General features: G+C 39.3%; 1 protein-coding gene across 4 annotated transcripts in view; it reads left to right on the top strand.

Moving 5' to 3' along the window:
* The first annotated feature begins 88 nt into the window (after positions 1-88).
* LOC103467690 (segment polarity protein dishevelled homolog DVL-1) overlaps positions 89-14,088 on the top strand; it is a 34,524-nt gene continuing 20,524 nt past the window's right edge. For 2 of the 4 annotated variants that reach the window (XM_081609165.1, XM_081609164.1), the window contains exons 1-3: positions 89-600; positions 8,770-8,839; positions 13,009-13,130. In XM_081609165.1, the coding sequence (XP_081465291.1) occupies positions 431-600; positions 8,770-8,839; positions 13,009-13,130 (362 nt within the window). In that variant the 5' untranslated portion in view covers positions 89-430. The remainder of the gene's footprint in view (positions 601-8,769; positions 8,840-13,008; positions 13,131-14,088) is intronic. The other 2 variants (XR_014088261.1, XM_081609167.1) reach the window with 1 other exon arrangement.

Raw genomic sequence — 14,088 nt, 5'->3', positions numbered from 1 at the left:
TAGCTTATTTGCGCTTTATTAGACCGTTTCTTTGTTTCCTGTACAGTGAGGTGAGGGGGTTGTGTAAGACGCAGCTCAGACTCGCCACTAGATGGCAGCACTGTCTAACCAATTAGAAAAATAGCAATATTCCCAACTCCATATCGCAAGGATGTGGACTGTCCCTTCCTGTTTTAGTGCCGAGAGAGCCACCGTAGCGCCTCAGACAGTAGCAGGAATACAGGCACCCACAACGCGATTATGTCCGGATTTTCGCCGCGTTCGTCGGGCACACGGAGCCGCACTGCGCGCCGCGGGCTGCACCGCTTTCGCTGTTAGGGGACGCGGTTATGCTGTTCTCCCGGTAGCTGGTAACATAGCAGGCCTGTTTATTGCGCTGCCAACCCTTGTTCCTTTCCTGTGTCAATGATTGTCCTCCCCTCAGTCTCTCATGGCGGAGACTAAAATAATATATCACATAGACGAGGAGGAGACTCCTTATCTGGTCAAGCTGTCTGTTCCTCCGGAGAAAGTCACTTTAGCGGATTTTAAAAATGTCCTCAACAACCGACCCGTCAATAGCTACAAATTCTTCTTTAAATCCATGGACCAGGATTTTGGGTAAGTGGCCGGTTGTTATTACTATAATTTGATGATTTTTTTTTTCTTTTCTCATTATTAGCCAGCTCGGGTTGCTGGTTTTCAGGGCCCAGATATTTGGAACATCAGTCGAGTCGGGCTGCAGCCTTGTTACCTGCGTGTAAATTGTAGTTGCATGTCTGTCTCCATGCTCCTGGCACCTGCTCATTATTCCAGGCTGCCCTGCGCTCAGCAGAGGAGGCACACGAGTTGTTTGAAGTGATACCAGATCCGTCTGGAGCCCTAATGACGCAGCTCTGCACGGATTACACACACACAGACCAGACCAGAACCCCCTGCTCCTCATATTAGTGACAATATCCCCAACCAGCTGCAGTGGCGTGAGGGTCTGACAAAAGGTTCATGCCCAAGTTCTCAGGTTTCAAAATATTTGGCCTTTCTTTCACTTTCCCCTCCGCGGTTTAGTCACAGCATGTGGAGGTTTTTTTCTTTCTTTTCTTTTTCCAGAGGTCTGCTGAACTCATTAGGGATATCATAGGAATTAATGTGTACAGCAGGTGAATCCTGTGAATAATAACCCTCTAATATTCAACTTCTTCAAGCCTTTTTCTAAATAAAACAATTAATATAAATTAGTAATGCACGGATGAAGCTTGGCTCGAACCGATTCCCAGTTTTCCTTGAGGACTCACTTTCCAATTCTTCATCGATTCTTCTCATACCTGGCTCTCTATTGCATTCAGTTAGTTGTTAATCAGTATGTTTTCTTTGTAGAAAAGTAGATAAAAAAAAAACTAAGACATTTAAATGTAAATCGGATTTATAAGTATAAAAACAAAAACAGTGGAAATCGGAAACTCTTTTTAAGCCATCATCTTTATTATATGAGCTGCAAAACCACAATTTATGATGTGCAAATACTACATAAGCCCAGGAAAGTCATGTGTCCCAGTTATTGTTTTATTGCCTTTGCTGTTTAGCTCATAACTTTGAAAAATTAATCCAACTTTGTTTCTTTCTCGTCTACTTCTGAAAAACCTTTCCTGTGATGGAAAAAAACTTTTTGAGTTTAGAAACTTTGCTTGGGGTCTTGGGGTTAGGATTATTATTAGGATTAGGGGTTAGGATTATTATTATTCCACAGTTATAAGCATATATATATATATATATATATATATATATATATATATATATATATATATATATATATATATATATATAATATATATATAATGCTCTGCTTACGTTTCAAAATGAGATGAAATGAATTTATTGTGCGATATTTAGCAGAAACGTTACCCTGTTTTGGTCATGTATCTTGTTGATAATGAGTGTGTTTTATTTTTAGAGCATCTGAAGCTCTAACTATATGCAGCGAAACATTAACATTACAAAAAGATTGTGAGGAATTTTATCATCACATTTTCCTAATTCTAGGTAAACCTAATAGTTACCTAATTCTGATTTCTAGAGTTTGATACATGATTATCCACATTTATACATCAATATTTACACATTATCTCACATTTAACAAACTTAATGTGTTTATTGGTTTGATGCATTTACTAAATAGGAAGAATCAATGTAAAATCTAAATATTTGAGCTGCTGATTATCAATTAGAACTGACTGGAAAACATTGCGAGACTCCCATGGATCTATAAAAATGCTTGTTTGTTCTTTCCAAGAAAAAACAAAACATTGCTTTACTAGTTTATTCCAGAGTAATAGTGGTTAAATTACACTTAAATTACCATAATGGGGACAAAGTGTTGCATTTAATTACACATAACATGTTTAAATAAGTTATCTTTTAATAGAAATAGAGCATGTAGAATAGGAATGTTGGCAAAGAATCACACCAAATTCAAATTTCCAGTTGTTTTGTTCAACAGCTAACATGCCATTTCTAACTGGTATTTATGAATTAAATGATTAGAAGATAAAAGAACAGCAGTAAAATATTTCAAGCCATTTTGTGAGTATTCATTAGTTGTTTGAGTAAGGAGAAGAGGACAAATGAACGCTAAGATTAGCATCTTTTATTAGCAATTAGCTCAGGTAGCCTGAACAGCTAACTTTGTTCCAATGTTCACTGTTGCTCTTTTCGAATTGTTTCTAAGCTTTCCTGCTTTGCTGTCTTTTCTGGATTCATTTGTGTTTCTTGGCATAAAAAGATTGGATATTTTAGTCTGCTGATATCCGATCAAATTGAATATTGGGTGGATTTATTACATTTTTTTTCGGTTTTAATTTCATTAAAGCACGTGCGCTTCCTTTCACGTTTCTTGTCCTCACCTTGTAACTTTGTCCTGGCTTTCAGGAATCCCAGCAGGTCTCCAGCTTGCTCAGTCAGCCAGCGGATGAAGTGTGTGTCATGTGTGGGCACGGGTCAACATTAATATGCAGTGCTGTAATCGTGAGCATAGTTGGAGGAAGTGATTCCACAGAGCCAAACGTCACTTATTTCCACTGCGTTCTGGCCTGACGAGGGAAACTGGCTCTTCCTGGTCGGCCGACTGCTTTGTCCCCGGCTCTGGCTTCCTGCCTTCTCGCTGCAGGCCGGGCTTCTCGCTGGGCCTCAGGTGATCGACAAGCAGATTATGGAAACAAACAAAGCATATTTGCTCACTCCACATGGAGACATGACTCCATTTTCCTGAGCACTTTGCTATGAATGCCAGACGTTCTTGCATGATTGTGCACTGAAAAAAAAAAGCAAAAAAAAAAAAGGCCATCTCGACATTCACTGCAGGCTTTGAGTTGAGGGTAAACATCCAGGCACTCTGGGCGCCTTATGGTACTGGCACAGTATAGAAGTGAAGCCAGTCAAAGGCTGAAAAACGGCGCTTTGTGGCAGCCATACTGGCTGTGCTGCATCCAGACAGACAGTATGGCTGCCGGAGAATTAGCAACCACAGAATAAGAGTGCAGCGCAGAGAGGGAAAACATCAAATCCCCTTGCAGTTATATTCAGTGTTTGAAATGTAAATGAGCAGTCAGTGCTTGGTCCTCTGTAGTAGACCCCCTGTTGTGCAGAAGGGGGAGAAAAAAAGCCAATTTCTTCAAGGATTTCTGGACTACATTTATGCTTGCCATATCAGCTCTTAAAGCGACGGCCACACAGATTTGGTAAACGTTTTGCACGCTGAGCGTATGTGAGCTCACCACAGAGAACATGGCATTTCAGGTTCCCCAGAATGCATTTCACCAGCGGCTACAGCTTTTGTAATCCACACATCAGAGAACAGCAACATACACAGTGCATTTTGTACAGATTTATACTTAATTTATTTTGTTTTTTCACGTTTTCTACAGTTACAATCCTCAGTTTGTCAGGACGGATAAAGCAGAAAGGAATCACGTTTGGGTTTGTAGTGACACAACCCACTCGCCTTTTCTTTTCGGAAACTTGAAGGCGACGTTACGGAGCTCCGCCGTCGCCGCCGGCGGTGGTGAGTGGGTTCGAGACCTCACTATAATTCAAGTCACAGAGACTCTCTGGTGCTGAGGAAGCAGCCAAGCTGAAGGTCTGAAAGAAACAGGCTTGTTTGTGACTCAGAAAATAGAGGGGCTGGCAGGGGGATCTTTCTTTTGCAGAGATTGTGATGCAGAGCTTCTGTAGTTGAAAGGATGAAATTCTGCAGCTCTTTGCTCAGATGTACTGCTTTATCTCCTCATGTACTTTTGCGAGCTGAGGATTGCGACAAATTTGAAGGTTGTGCTGCAGTTTGTTGTCGTATAGCGTAAAGAGCAACATTTCCACTGTGGTAATGAATTCATGATAGCGACATGTGAGGGGGAAATGTTGACTAAACTTTAGGATTTAATGGTGTTAGTGATGTTATTACAATTAAATCTATACAATATAAATGTGAAAAAAAGATTGAGGTAGTTCTTAAACAAATGGAAGATGAAGGAAATGTTATTAGTCCTGTATATTTATCAGATCTACTTTTCATTTTGACAAAAAATGTAAACTTTAGTTTCATCCAGATTCATCAGGTCTTCTGGAAAATGTGTTCAGATAAAACCCAATGTAAGAACAAAAACCCACGAGCTGAACTGTAACAGTCTTACTGAAGACTTGAGGACAGCAGAGACTATTGTTGTATTTAATAGGAAACTTAAGATTAATCCTTTTAGCTTGGCTTTTGGCTAAGATTTGGTAATTAGGATTAATTATTTATTATCAAGTCTTATGCGTAGTTAATCATTTGCTTCATTTCTTTTTTTTTTTGTGTTATATTGCCGTGATTAATAAAATTTATTGCCGTTGTTTGAATTAAATGTATCTACTTGAATGCCGATGGAGAAAGAATTGTCAGATTATAATCTCTTTCCTCGTCTATCGATGCAGATGAGCCCAAAATTATTCACGCCCTTGGCAAGTTTAGGTTTGAAATTATTTTCTTTCTACCATAAAGTTATTCTCCAACAGAAAATGACAATTTAAGCATCCCTTAAAAGAGAGTAGAACAATAATTTTGGAATAATTTTTCAGTTTTTAATTACTTTTTCCATAAAAATGGCATGCTGAGGTTGGAAGGCCTCTTTATCATCACCCTAATCTTAACTTCCTCCACATTTCTTTTTTTATCAGATTCACGGTCAAACTAAAGGATTGTTTAAAACTTTAATCTGCTGTGTTTCTCCTCAAAATGGTAAAATAAATGGAGATAAATGTATAATTTAGTAGAAAAGTCTGAAACTTTAACAATCCAAAGAGCCATGCTTGCGAGCTACAAATATTATCTGAACTTTAAAAAAAATTTAAATTTTCAGATAAGTATCTACTACTTGTAAATTTGTTGTAATTTTTAAAGAACCACAATTTTCTGTCTGTTTTAGACTTTTAGATAAAGAAAAATTGAGGTGTTTAAAAAGTGGATTGATGTATTTACTAGGGGATGTTGTGTTTTTTTTATTTGAAAAAAAAGCACATAACCTCCAACCTCATGACAAAAAAAAAAGATCTACAGAAACTGCAGAATCTACTTGTGCTTTTACTGCTGTGCTGTTGTGGAAATCCAGTTGATTTATTCCATTAAAAAAAACTTGCATTTGTTTTGATATTTCTGTTTAAAAACATGAGTTGCTTCTTTATCATTTTTAGACAAATATTAAGAGCCGCAGCGGGAGGTTCAAAGAGCCACTTAAAGCTGCAGAGCCGCGTGTAACAAACTCCTTATCTACTGAGGCGGTTTCTAATCCTTCTACCTACAAATATTCAGCTTTCCTGTTTCTGCCCACCTCAGACTGCTGCTGTGTGCTGATTTCTACCTCCTTCTGCCTTTTGGTTCAGGCTCAAAGCTTCCCACCGCGTTCTCCTATCAAATCCCAAACAAACACGCCTTGATCTTCTCCAGCTAGGCAAATATCTGCTGCAAAATATTCCATGATTGTCAGGCTATAGCTTGTGCCATTAACCTGTAAAATCTGCTGAACCAGTCCAGTGTAATAACCGAGAGCAGTGGCAGCTTCACACCAGTCTGCACGTCTCTCCACACGTGGTTTGTTTGTGTAACATTTTTAGTGCCTGAGCATGTTAGCGGTTCAAGAGGGCAACGCAAACCGGTCCTGATATCAGATGGAAGCTGTTAAAAATGTGATCTGGTACAGATTGAAAACCCAGCAGCTCAGTCCTGACAAACAGAAGGAAGAAGCACGGCTGCTGTGTTATTTATACAGACCACTCCCCACTTCCTCTCAAGTCACCTTACAGCTGTGGAGAAGAGGATGCAAACACTTCCTAGCTAGCGAGCAGCCGGCCCGGGACGGCCAGGTTTTCGTCTCCCTCCCGTTTCCTCCCTGAGGTGGAACAGAGTCTTCGCTCTGCGGTTTCCAGCCACAATGCTGCGTTATCTCTGGCCACCACTCCCAGCTATACAGCTCCCACAGCATCGCACACACACGTAAAAAAAAACAAAAAAACATCTAACTTGGCTAATCATTTCAGTTAGCGGGGAAATTCTGGCAAACATGAAGTGCTGGAGAAAAAAAGGAAGCTGTAAAGTCGCTGCCAAAGACACCCCTGCGTAAAATCTTCTTAGGATTTTCTGCCGCTCTCAAGTCGTGCCTCTCCCTTTTTATAAATCCTGTTCAAAGCCAAGGAGCTAATGCGAGATCTCCACAGAGTTTTAGAAACACTTGGTTGTAACAAATCAGGGAAAATCCCAAGAAATAAAACCACACAAAGACATGCAGGAGAGCAATAAGCCGAGAACTGGCAAATATGTCACCGTAAGCCACTTCATGCGCTTTCCCCTCTGCCAGCGCAACAGACCAAGCAGCTGTGGAATCGACTTGCTGCTGATCCGTGTCCCAGCAGGTCAAAGGGCAACTGTCAGGTATTTTTGTTGGGAATTTACTGCTGAACGCAGTGAGGGAGCCTCTCACACCGGATGGCTCTATTAATACACGGTGCAGCGCCCTGACGCGCTGTCACCATCGCTCTGACTCACCCATCTGTTCATTCATCCATCCATCCTGCAACTGTTGAATAATTATGCAGCAGGAATTTACAAACAGCAACTGATTGATTATTTATTAGGGATTTCCTCCAATTTTAACCAAATTCTGTTGGAAAAAACATAAATCATATTTTTTCTCACTGTCTGACATTGATTCTACTGTTCCTGTTGGAGCTACGATTTTAATTAGGATCCCATAAATCTGTTCTATTTGCTAAATGCCAGATTGATGATGGAGATACTTTTTTTTTTTTTAAAGAATTAAAATTTTGAAAGGCACGCATGTTTCATTAGTACAGGGGTGTCAAACTCTTTTTAGTTTTGGACCAAATCAAGATCATGCATGCTCTTAAAGAGCTGGCTGTGCCAGAATGTATCAATAAAACCTGTTCACAAACTGTTAAAATATCAATAAATTCTTAAAATTAAATATTATTTAACATATTTTCAGTCCCTCCAGGATTTCACGATTCTTCATGTGAGTTTTTGCAATAAAAATCAAAGTACTAATCTGAAAATATTTACGATAATGTGCGCTTATTTATTGATTTGCTCATTGATTTGATTGATAACATAATATTTAAGCATAATATTTAAGTCTAGAATATAGAGGGCCACATAAAATGCTATGGTGGGTCGGATTTGGCCCACGGGCCTCAAGTTTGACACGTGCATTAGTATTTAATCAAATTGCTTTTTAATTTGCATGACGTTTTGGGTATCCCATCTTATAGATTAAAGCAGTAATATGTAACTTTTATTTTTTTTAAAAGTTTTTTTTTACATATTTATTAAAACTGCGACCTTGTTGTGACAGTGTAATATGACACAGATAATCTGTGAAAAAATCAATCTCCTACATCTCACCACTCACAACCAAAACCAACCAATCAGAGCCAGGAGGCGGGTCTTAGTGCTGTCAATCAACCTTCAATGTGTTAATGGTGGATAAACATGCTACCGTTACAGGAAAACCATTTATACACCATTATCAGTGGCTATGCTAACCAGGAAGACACTGTAGTGTAGCAGAAGGGGACAAGAGGATGAGGAGGCACACACGAGGATGATTGACAACACCAAGACCCACCTCTTGGTTCTGATTGGTTCCTTCTAGTTAGCAACCAATCTGAGTTTGATTTTTAAAAATATTTTTACAGATTATCCATCTCATACTATATTGTCACAACAGTTTCAACAAATGTGTGAAACATATATTATTTTAAAGTTACATGCTGCAGCTTTAACTAGTGTTGGAGTGAAATATCCTTTTTCCAACCGTCTCAAAAGCTTGGTGAGTGGTTTGGGTTCATCTTGTTGACTACATTTATCCAAATCTTAGCGACGTCTGTGTGTATCTTGAGCTGTCCAGGCCTTGAAGCTCACTGTGAATCATGAAAAGCTTTGCAGGTTATCATTTCTGATTTATGTCTTTTCAAACGTGATATGTCAACTCACCTCGTTGTGCCCGGTGCAACCGGGCGAACAAACTTGATGTCCAAGTGTTACTGATACGGACTGAAAGTGGCACCAGGGCTGCTCTTTACAGCTCACCGTGACTTAAAGCTGTCAGAGCCATTTTGAAAAATGTGACTGTCAAAGTGTGAATGTGGCTCTGTGCTTGCCAGCACCGTGTGAAAAGTGGAGCGCTTCCTGGTTATCTCCAGGTGATTCCGTCTCTCTGCCTCCTGTCGCTTATGTGTCGTCCCTCTCCACAGGGTCGTCAAAGAGGAGATTTCCGACGACAACGCCAAGCTGCCGTGCTTCAACGGGCGGGTGGTGTCCTGGGTAAGTGAGACGGGCGGTGCTGCCTCGCTCTCCCTTTCTGCCTCGGCTGCATGTGAAACGCAGATCATTCAGTTGTAGAAATGTTGCACCTCCTTAGAGACTCTTAAAAATTTGGCCTCGCCACTCAGCCGAAGCGTAGAGGTGTAAGTGGCGCCATTAGATATTAACACCCTCCTCTTCTGCATTGAATACTGTTACTCTAATCTTATCAGTCAATGCGCTGTTGACTTAAGTAACCCTGTAGCGTTTGTGGCGCTGGACCATAAACATAAACTAAAGCTCCCCTGAACAAGAAAAAGGTTTGTTTTATCGGGGAGAGGAGGATTTGCATCTTCATCTTTGTTTTGCCCCACAGGACACAATATTTCAGTTAAAGCTTTTAACATTGATCTAAAATTAAAGTATACGATGTATAATTTAGTTTGACAGGTCACTTATCCAATCAGTTTCATGGATCTTTTGTGTTGCTGCTCCGTTTTATTTTATTTGGTTACTTTCCTTTATTGATCTCTGCGGGGAAAGTCATTATTCTGCTAGCCTGCCTCCATGCGAGGTCAGAGGTCAAAATTAACCACACTGTGTTGGCTGTGCACTTGTTAGAGACTGCCATACTCAATAAGAGTTAATTAGCATAGACGGTCACTGACAGCAGGACCTAAGGTATTGACAAACGCCTGAATCTGTGCAGCTTTACGACACAGCTCATTAATGTACTTGTCTTTATTTATGACGGGGGACAATGCTAAAATTAAAACAAAGTAATTGCTTCTCCGCACATCGGCTCTCTGGCCAGTGGCTAATATGCAGATCGGTCCCTGATTGGTCATCAAATGCTATGAAGTTAAATCAAGATCAAACAACTACCTGCTTAAAACGACATACAAATAAAAATAAGTGTTTAAAAAATACCCATAGGCGTTGAGATTCTATGGTAACTTTAACACATTTAGCACTAAAAAAACACACCAGATATGTGTTTTTTCTGAAATAACTGTAGTAATGATCGCTATAGTTAACTTATTGTTTTGTTTTTGAATCTTTATGTTCTAAATTTAAAATCTCCTCCTGGATATTTTTCGCTTATTTTAATTGTACGCAGTTCTTTAAATGTATTTGCCCACTTATCCATAACAACCGGAACTTTCTACATCTAGCAAGTTATTTTCGCCCCTCAGATTAATTTCACTTCCTGCTACTGAGGGGGTGAAATTACCGCAATAACCCGATATTGGCTGGAAAGCGCAACAACTCCCATTTCAGAAACTGCTGGAATTTTTCAGATTGCGCAAAGTGTGGTGGAATTACGGTACTGCTAATTTGGCTGGTTTTGGACTAATAAGAGTTAATAGGGTTAATAATTACACATTAGGAAGATGTGGACTAAACGGCCATTAAATCTGGTAGTTTGTAGTTTCTTATTGAGCGTAAAATAAAACAGTATTACAAGATGATACTTATTAATTAGCTGACTTATTTGCCTAATTAGCTAGTTAGCATGCAGTGAGCTTCTTTACAAATATTTTTCCCAACTATAATTTTAAAACAGTGATATCTTCAAAAAGTAATTTGTGGCGCTTCTTTAGTTTCCACACCGTTTCTGGTAAGTGAGAGAAAAGTGGTGGAGCCTTTTTTCTGCCGCTGACCGGCGGTACGTAGCAACAGCTCGGGGAGGGGCGGCGCCTCGTTACTTTGTGAAAAAAATCGAGATGGTTTTGCAGTAATTAAAAATACTTTACACTTTAAGAGCCCAAATGAAGGCTCATTCTGGTAACATGTCATTTTAATGTTTTTCAAAACGTTTCCCATTGTAAAGAGAAATATTTCTGAGATTGTTATTATCTATCTTTTAAAAAATTGCTTAAAGGTTTCAGCATTTATTATTATTATTATTATTATTATTATTATTATTATTATTATTATTATTATTATTATTGGGTAACTAGTGTGTGAAGTGTCTTCAATAGTTCACTCAAAGTTAACAGATATTGATAACTCTTAGTTATAATTTCTCACTTCTCCTTTATGTCATATAAATTATACTTAAAGCAGAACTTCTGCTGCTAAACCATAAATATTTTTCTTAATACAGTTTCTTGTCTTCTGCGTATTATTTGGTTGGTTTTATCAGATACACTACACTTATGTACTGTATTTTCTCTTTTTCTGAGCTGTAGTGTAGTCATTTTTGTTGCTTGTATTGTCCCATTTTTGGAGACAGTTCTTTAAAACTTTACACAGAGGAACTGCAGAACAGCGTCTATAAAGTATTTTGCGGGGTTTTGCTTGCAAATACAGAATTTACTTGTACTGCAACCAGAGACGTACTAATTTGACTGAAATGTGAATATCTAATTTGACTGAAGCAAACCGTACCATTACATTAGGATCCAAATCGTGTACACCCTAAACTAATTTGGAAACAGTGGAGCAAAATATTTAACAATTACAGCCAGATTGTCATCAAATGTAGTAAAAAAAGATAATTTATGACTACATAGTTGATCTTTCTTAGGACATAGTTGTAGTTTTAATCTGAATCAATGTCAGTTGCAGTTCAGTTTTAGTTCTGCAAGTAAGAAATGTTTTGCTGAGCCCTCGTATAGCAGGCTGTTTGTCCCTCAGACGTTTGCTCTAGGTGCTGCTTGTGACCTTGTTTCACTGTGATTTAAAAAGGAGGAAAATCACTGGATGCATGAAGGTATTTGCAGCATGAAATAGGAGAAGGTCTCTGATTTGTCTGAAGGTATGCAAGTTTTCCAAATCTGCTTAACATCTCGAGATGCTTCTCAAACTTTAGAGAGTTTAAAAGAGAAAATTGAGTTTTTTTATTGTTATATGAAACATGACTTTTCAAGCTGATGCAGACTCTAAAGCTAGAAAGAAGTTTTGTTAAAGCAGATCGTACTAAATTGTTAACAACTAAGTACAAAGCTGTTTTATCACCATACATCTGGAAACCTGCACTGGCGTTTGATTTAGCAAATTAGGAGTTTGTTACCTAAAATGAAGAGAACCAAGAAGTGAACTTTAATTTTCCAAAATAAAAACAAGGAGCTCTTAAACAGGCTTTCCATTTAGCCCACATTTCTTTATTAAAATAGTTTTTTCTTATTAGTCTGAGTTAAATGTTGTAGTCCCCACAACATTTAAATGTTTTTTTTTTTTAAATGAGCATTTGGTGAATCGATCTGTTCCATTAAGAACCCGTGATAAATTGCATAAGATTTCTTGTGACCCATTTCATCAGTGATCAAATGTGATTCTCATGTGAATCTGACTCAAAAAATGTTTTTATGTTTGTCAGATTTTCAGTTCATCACAGAAAATCATTGGAAGTACATTTTTATTCATCCACCTGATTTAAAGAAATGTCTAATTTCACATGTTGTAAAAAAGTTGTACTGCATTCAAACAGAGCAAAGTATATTATTGCTATTTTGGTTGTGTTCTCGGGGAAAAGTTGCAGATGAAATCTGCAATTACTAAGACCAAACAGAACACGGCAGGAAGTGATAATGTTGCAGATTCTTTGAAAATGTTACTTCTTAAAAGTGGATGAAGACTTCTTCACTGCTTTTGTGGGAATGTACTTTCACCAAAATGACTCCTTGCATTAAAATAATGACAATCTTTTCTGTCACAGAGCAAAGGGACACAAAGGGAATAACCTTAAGTCTGTTAGATGTGATATTTGATAAACCTTGCTTTTGTTTTGTTTCTTTTTGTCTGTTTTTTGAAAAAAAAAAATACACACACACACACACATATATATATATATATATATATATATATATATATATATATATATATATATATATATATATATATATATATATATGAAAACAAGCAATATAATGTAATTATGTTATTGTAATATAACATATACTATCTCACAAAAAGAAATCTTATAGAAAAAAAGAGTAATCATTGTCCCTGCAGCTGCTAATCTGTGCATGCTCTCTGCTACAACCTTCACTACTCTGGTTCAGATGAAAGGATGGCATCATTGTCTTGTAAAAACATTTTGAGACTGTAGTTTTAAAGCATTTTCCTGTTTTCACTGCTAACTGCTGCAGTTATCATCATTTTTTCCTAATAGATATTACCTCTGGCTGCCCTTCTGCAAATCAGAAATAACTCTGATCATTTTCCCTCCTGCTCCCTCTCAGCTGGTCCTGGCAGAGAGCGCTCACTCTGATGGAGGGTCTCAGTGCACGGAGAGCCACCCGGAGCTTCCCCCTCCCCTCGAGAGAACGGGGGGCATCGGAGACTCGCGACCCCCCTCCTTCCAGTAAGTAGGCTGTCTGCCGCATGTCATGCATGCATGCAGACAGGCGTATTGGCAGATGTTTCCCTGCGTCGCCCGGGCCGTTTCTGCTGCAGCCGGTCCATATGCGCTAATTAAAAGTCATCATCGTCGTCGACTCGTATGGGAAGTGTAGGTGGCCGCTCACGCTGAGGTGTGATTATATAGCATGAAGAAGCGTCCTGGAACGTTGGAGACAGGCACGGGTGTGAGAATCTCTCCCACCCACGCAGCCATGAAGCGGCGAGTCGCTCCAGCCATCTATGTAAACATGATGCGCTCGCCGTCAGGGCTGCTGATGCTTGAAATAGCCTCTGCAGCGTAAACATCTTCAGGCAAATACTTGCTCTCAGTGAGACCCATTGTGTTCAGTCACTCAGCATTCATCCGTTGCATGGCTAATAAAGACGCGCAGGCCCCCAAAAACACATCAAAGGTCAGAAATGGAGCTGGGCCGCGGCCGCCTCGGCCCAGACTTTAACTTAAACCTGGCTGATTATAAAACATCACACCGGTCACCAAGTGGCTGTTAAATTTAGCTAGCGGGGCAGCAGAGGCCGTCACAACGCTGCAGCAATAAGACTGAGGCTCTATATTGAGAACATGCAATCTGTCATGTCTCAAGTCTGTCTCTTTATCCACTGTTTGACATCTCAGCTCGTTTTTGCCCTCTATGGACCGCTCCCCGCAGCCTGGCTGTCATCCTGGCTGATGATTTTATTGTTCCCAGCCAGATTTCACTGCTGCCACCTTGTGGCATTATTGGTAACGCAGCCCTTCCTCGCAGAGCCTCATTTCCCTCCACCCCTCTTCCTCCTGCGCTCGCTCTTTCTCTTTCTCTCTTCACCGGCAGGCCTTTCCCTCAAAGCAGCGTTACCTTTGCTTATCCAGCCGTTTCTACCTCTCTTGAATATTATTACCACTCCATTTCTTCTTTGTCTTT

Source organism: Poecilia reticulata, chromosome 7, assembly GCF_904066995.2.
Source record: "Poecilia reticulata chromosome 7, P_reticulata-male-v2, whole genome shotgun sequence".
Lineage (NCBI taxonomy): Eukaryota > Metazoa > Chordata > Actinopteri > Cyprinodontiformes > Poeciliidae > Poecilia > Poecilia reticulata.
This window is presented reverse-complemented; position numbering and strand designations above follow the sequence as displayed.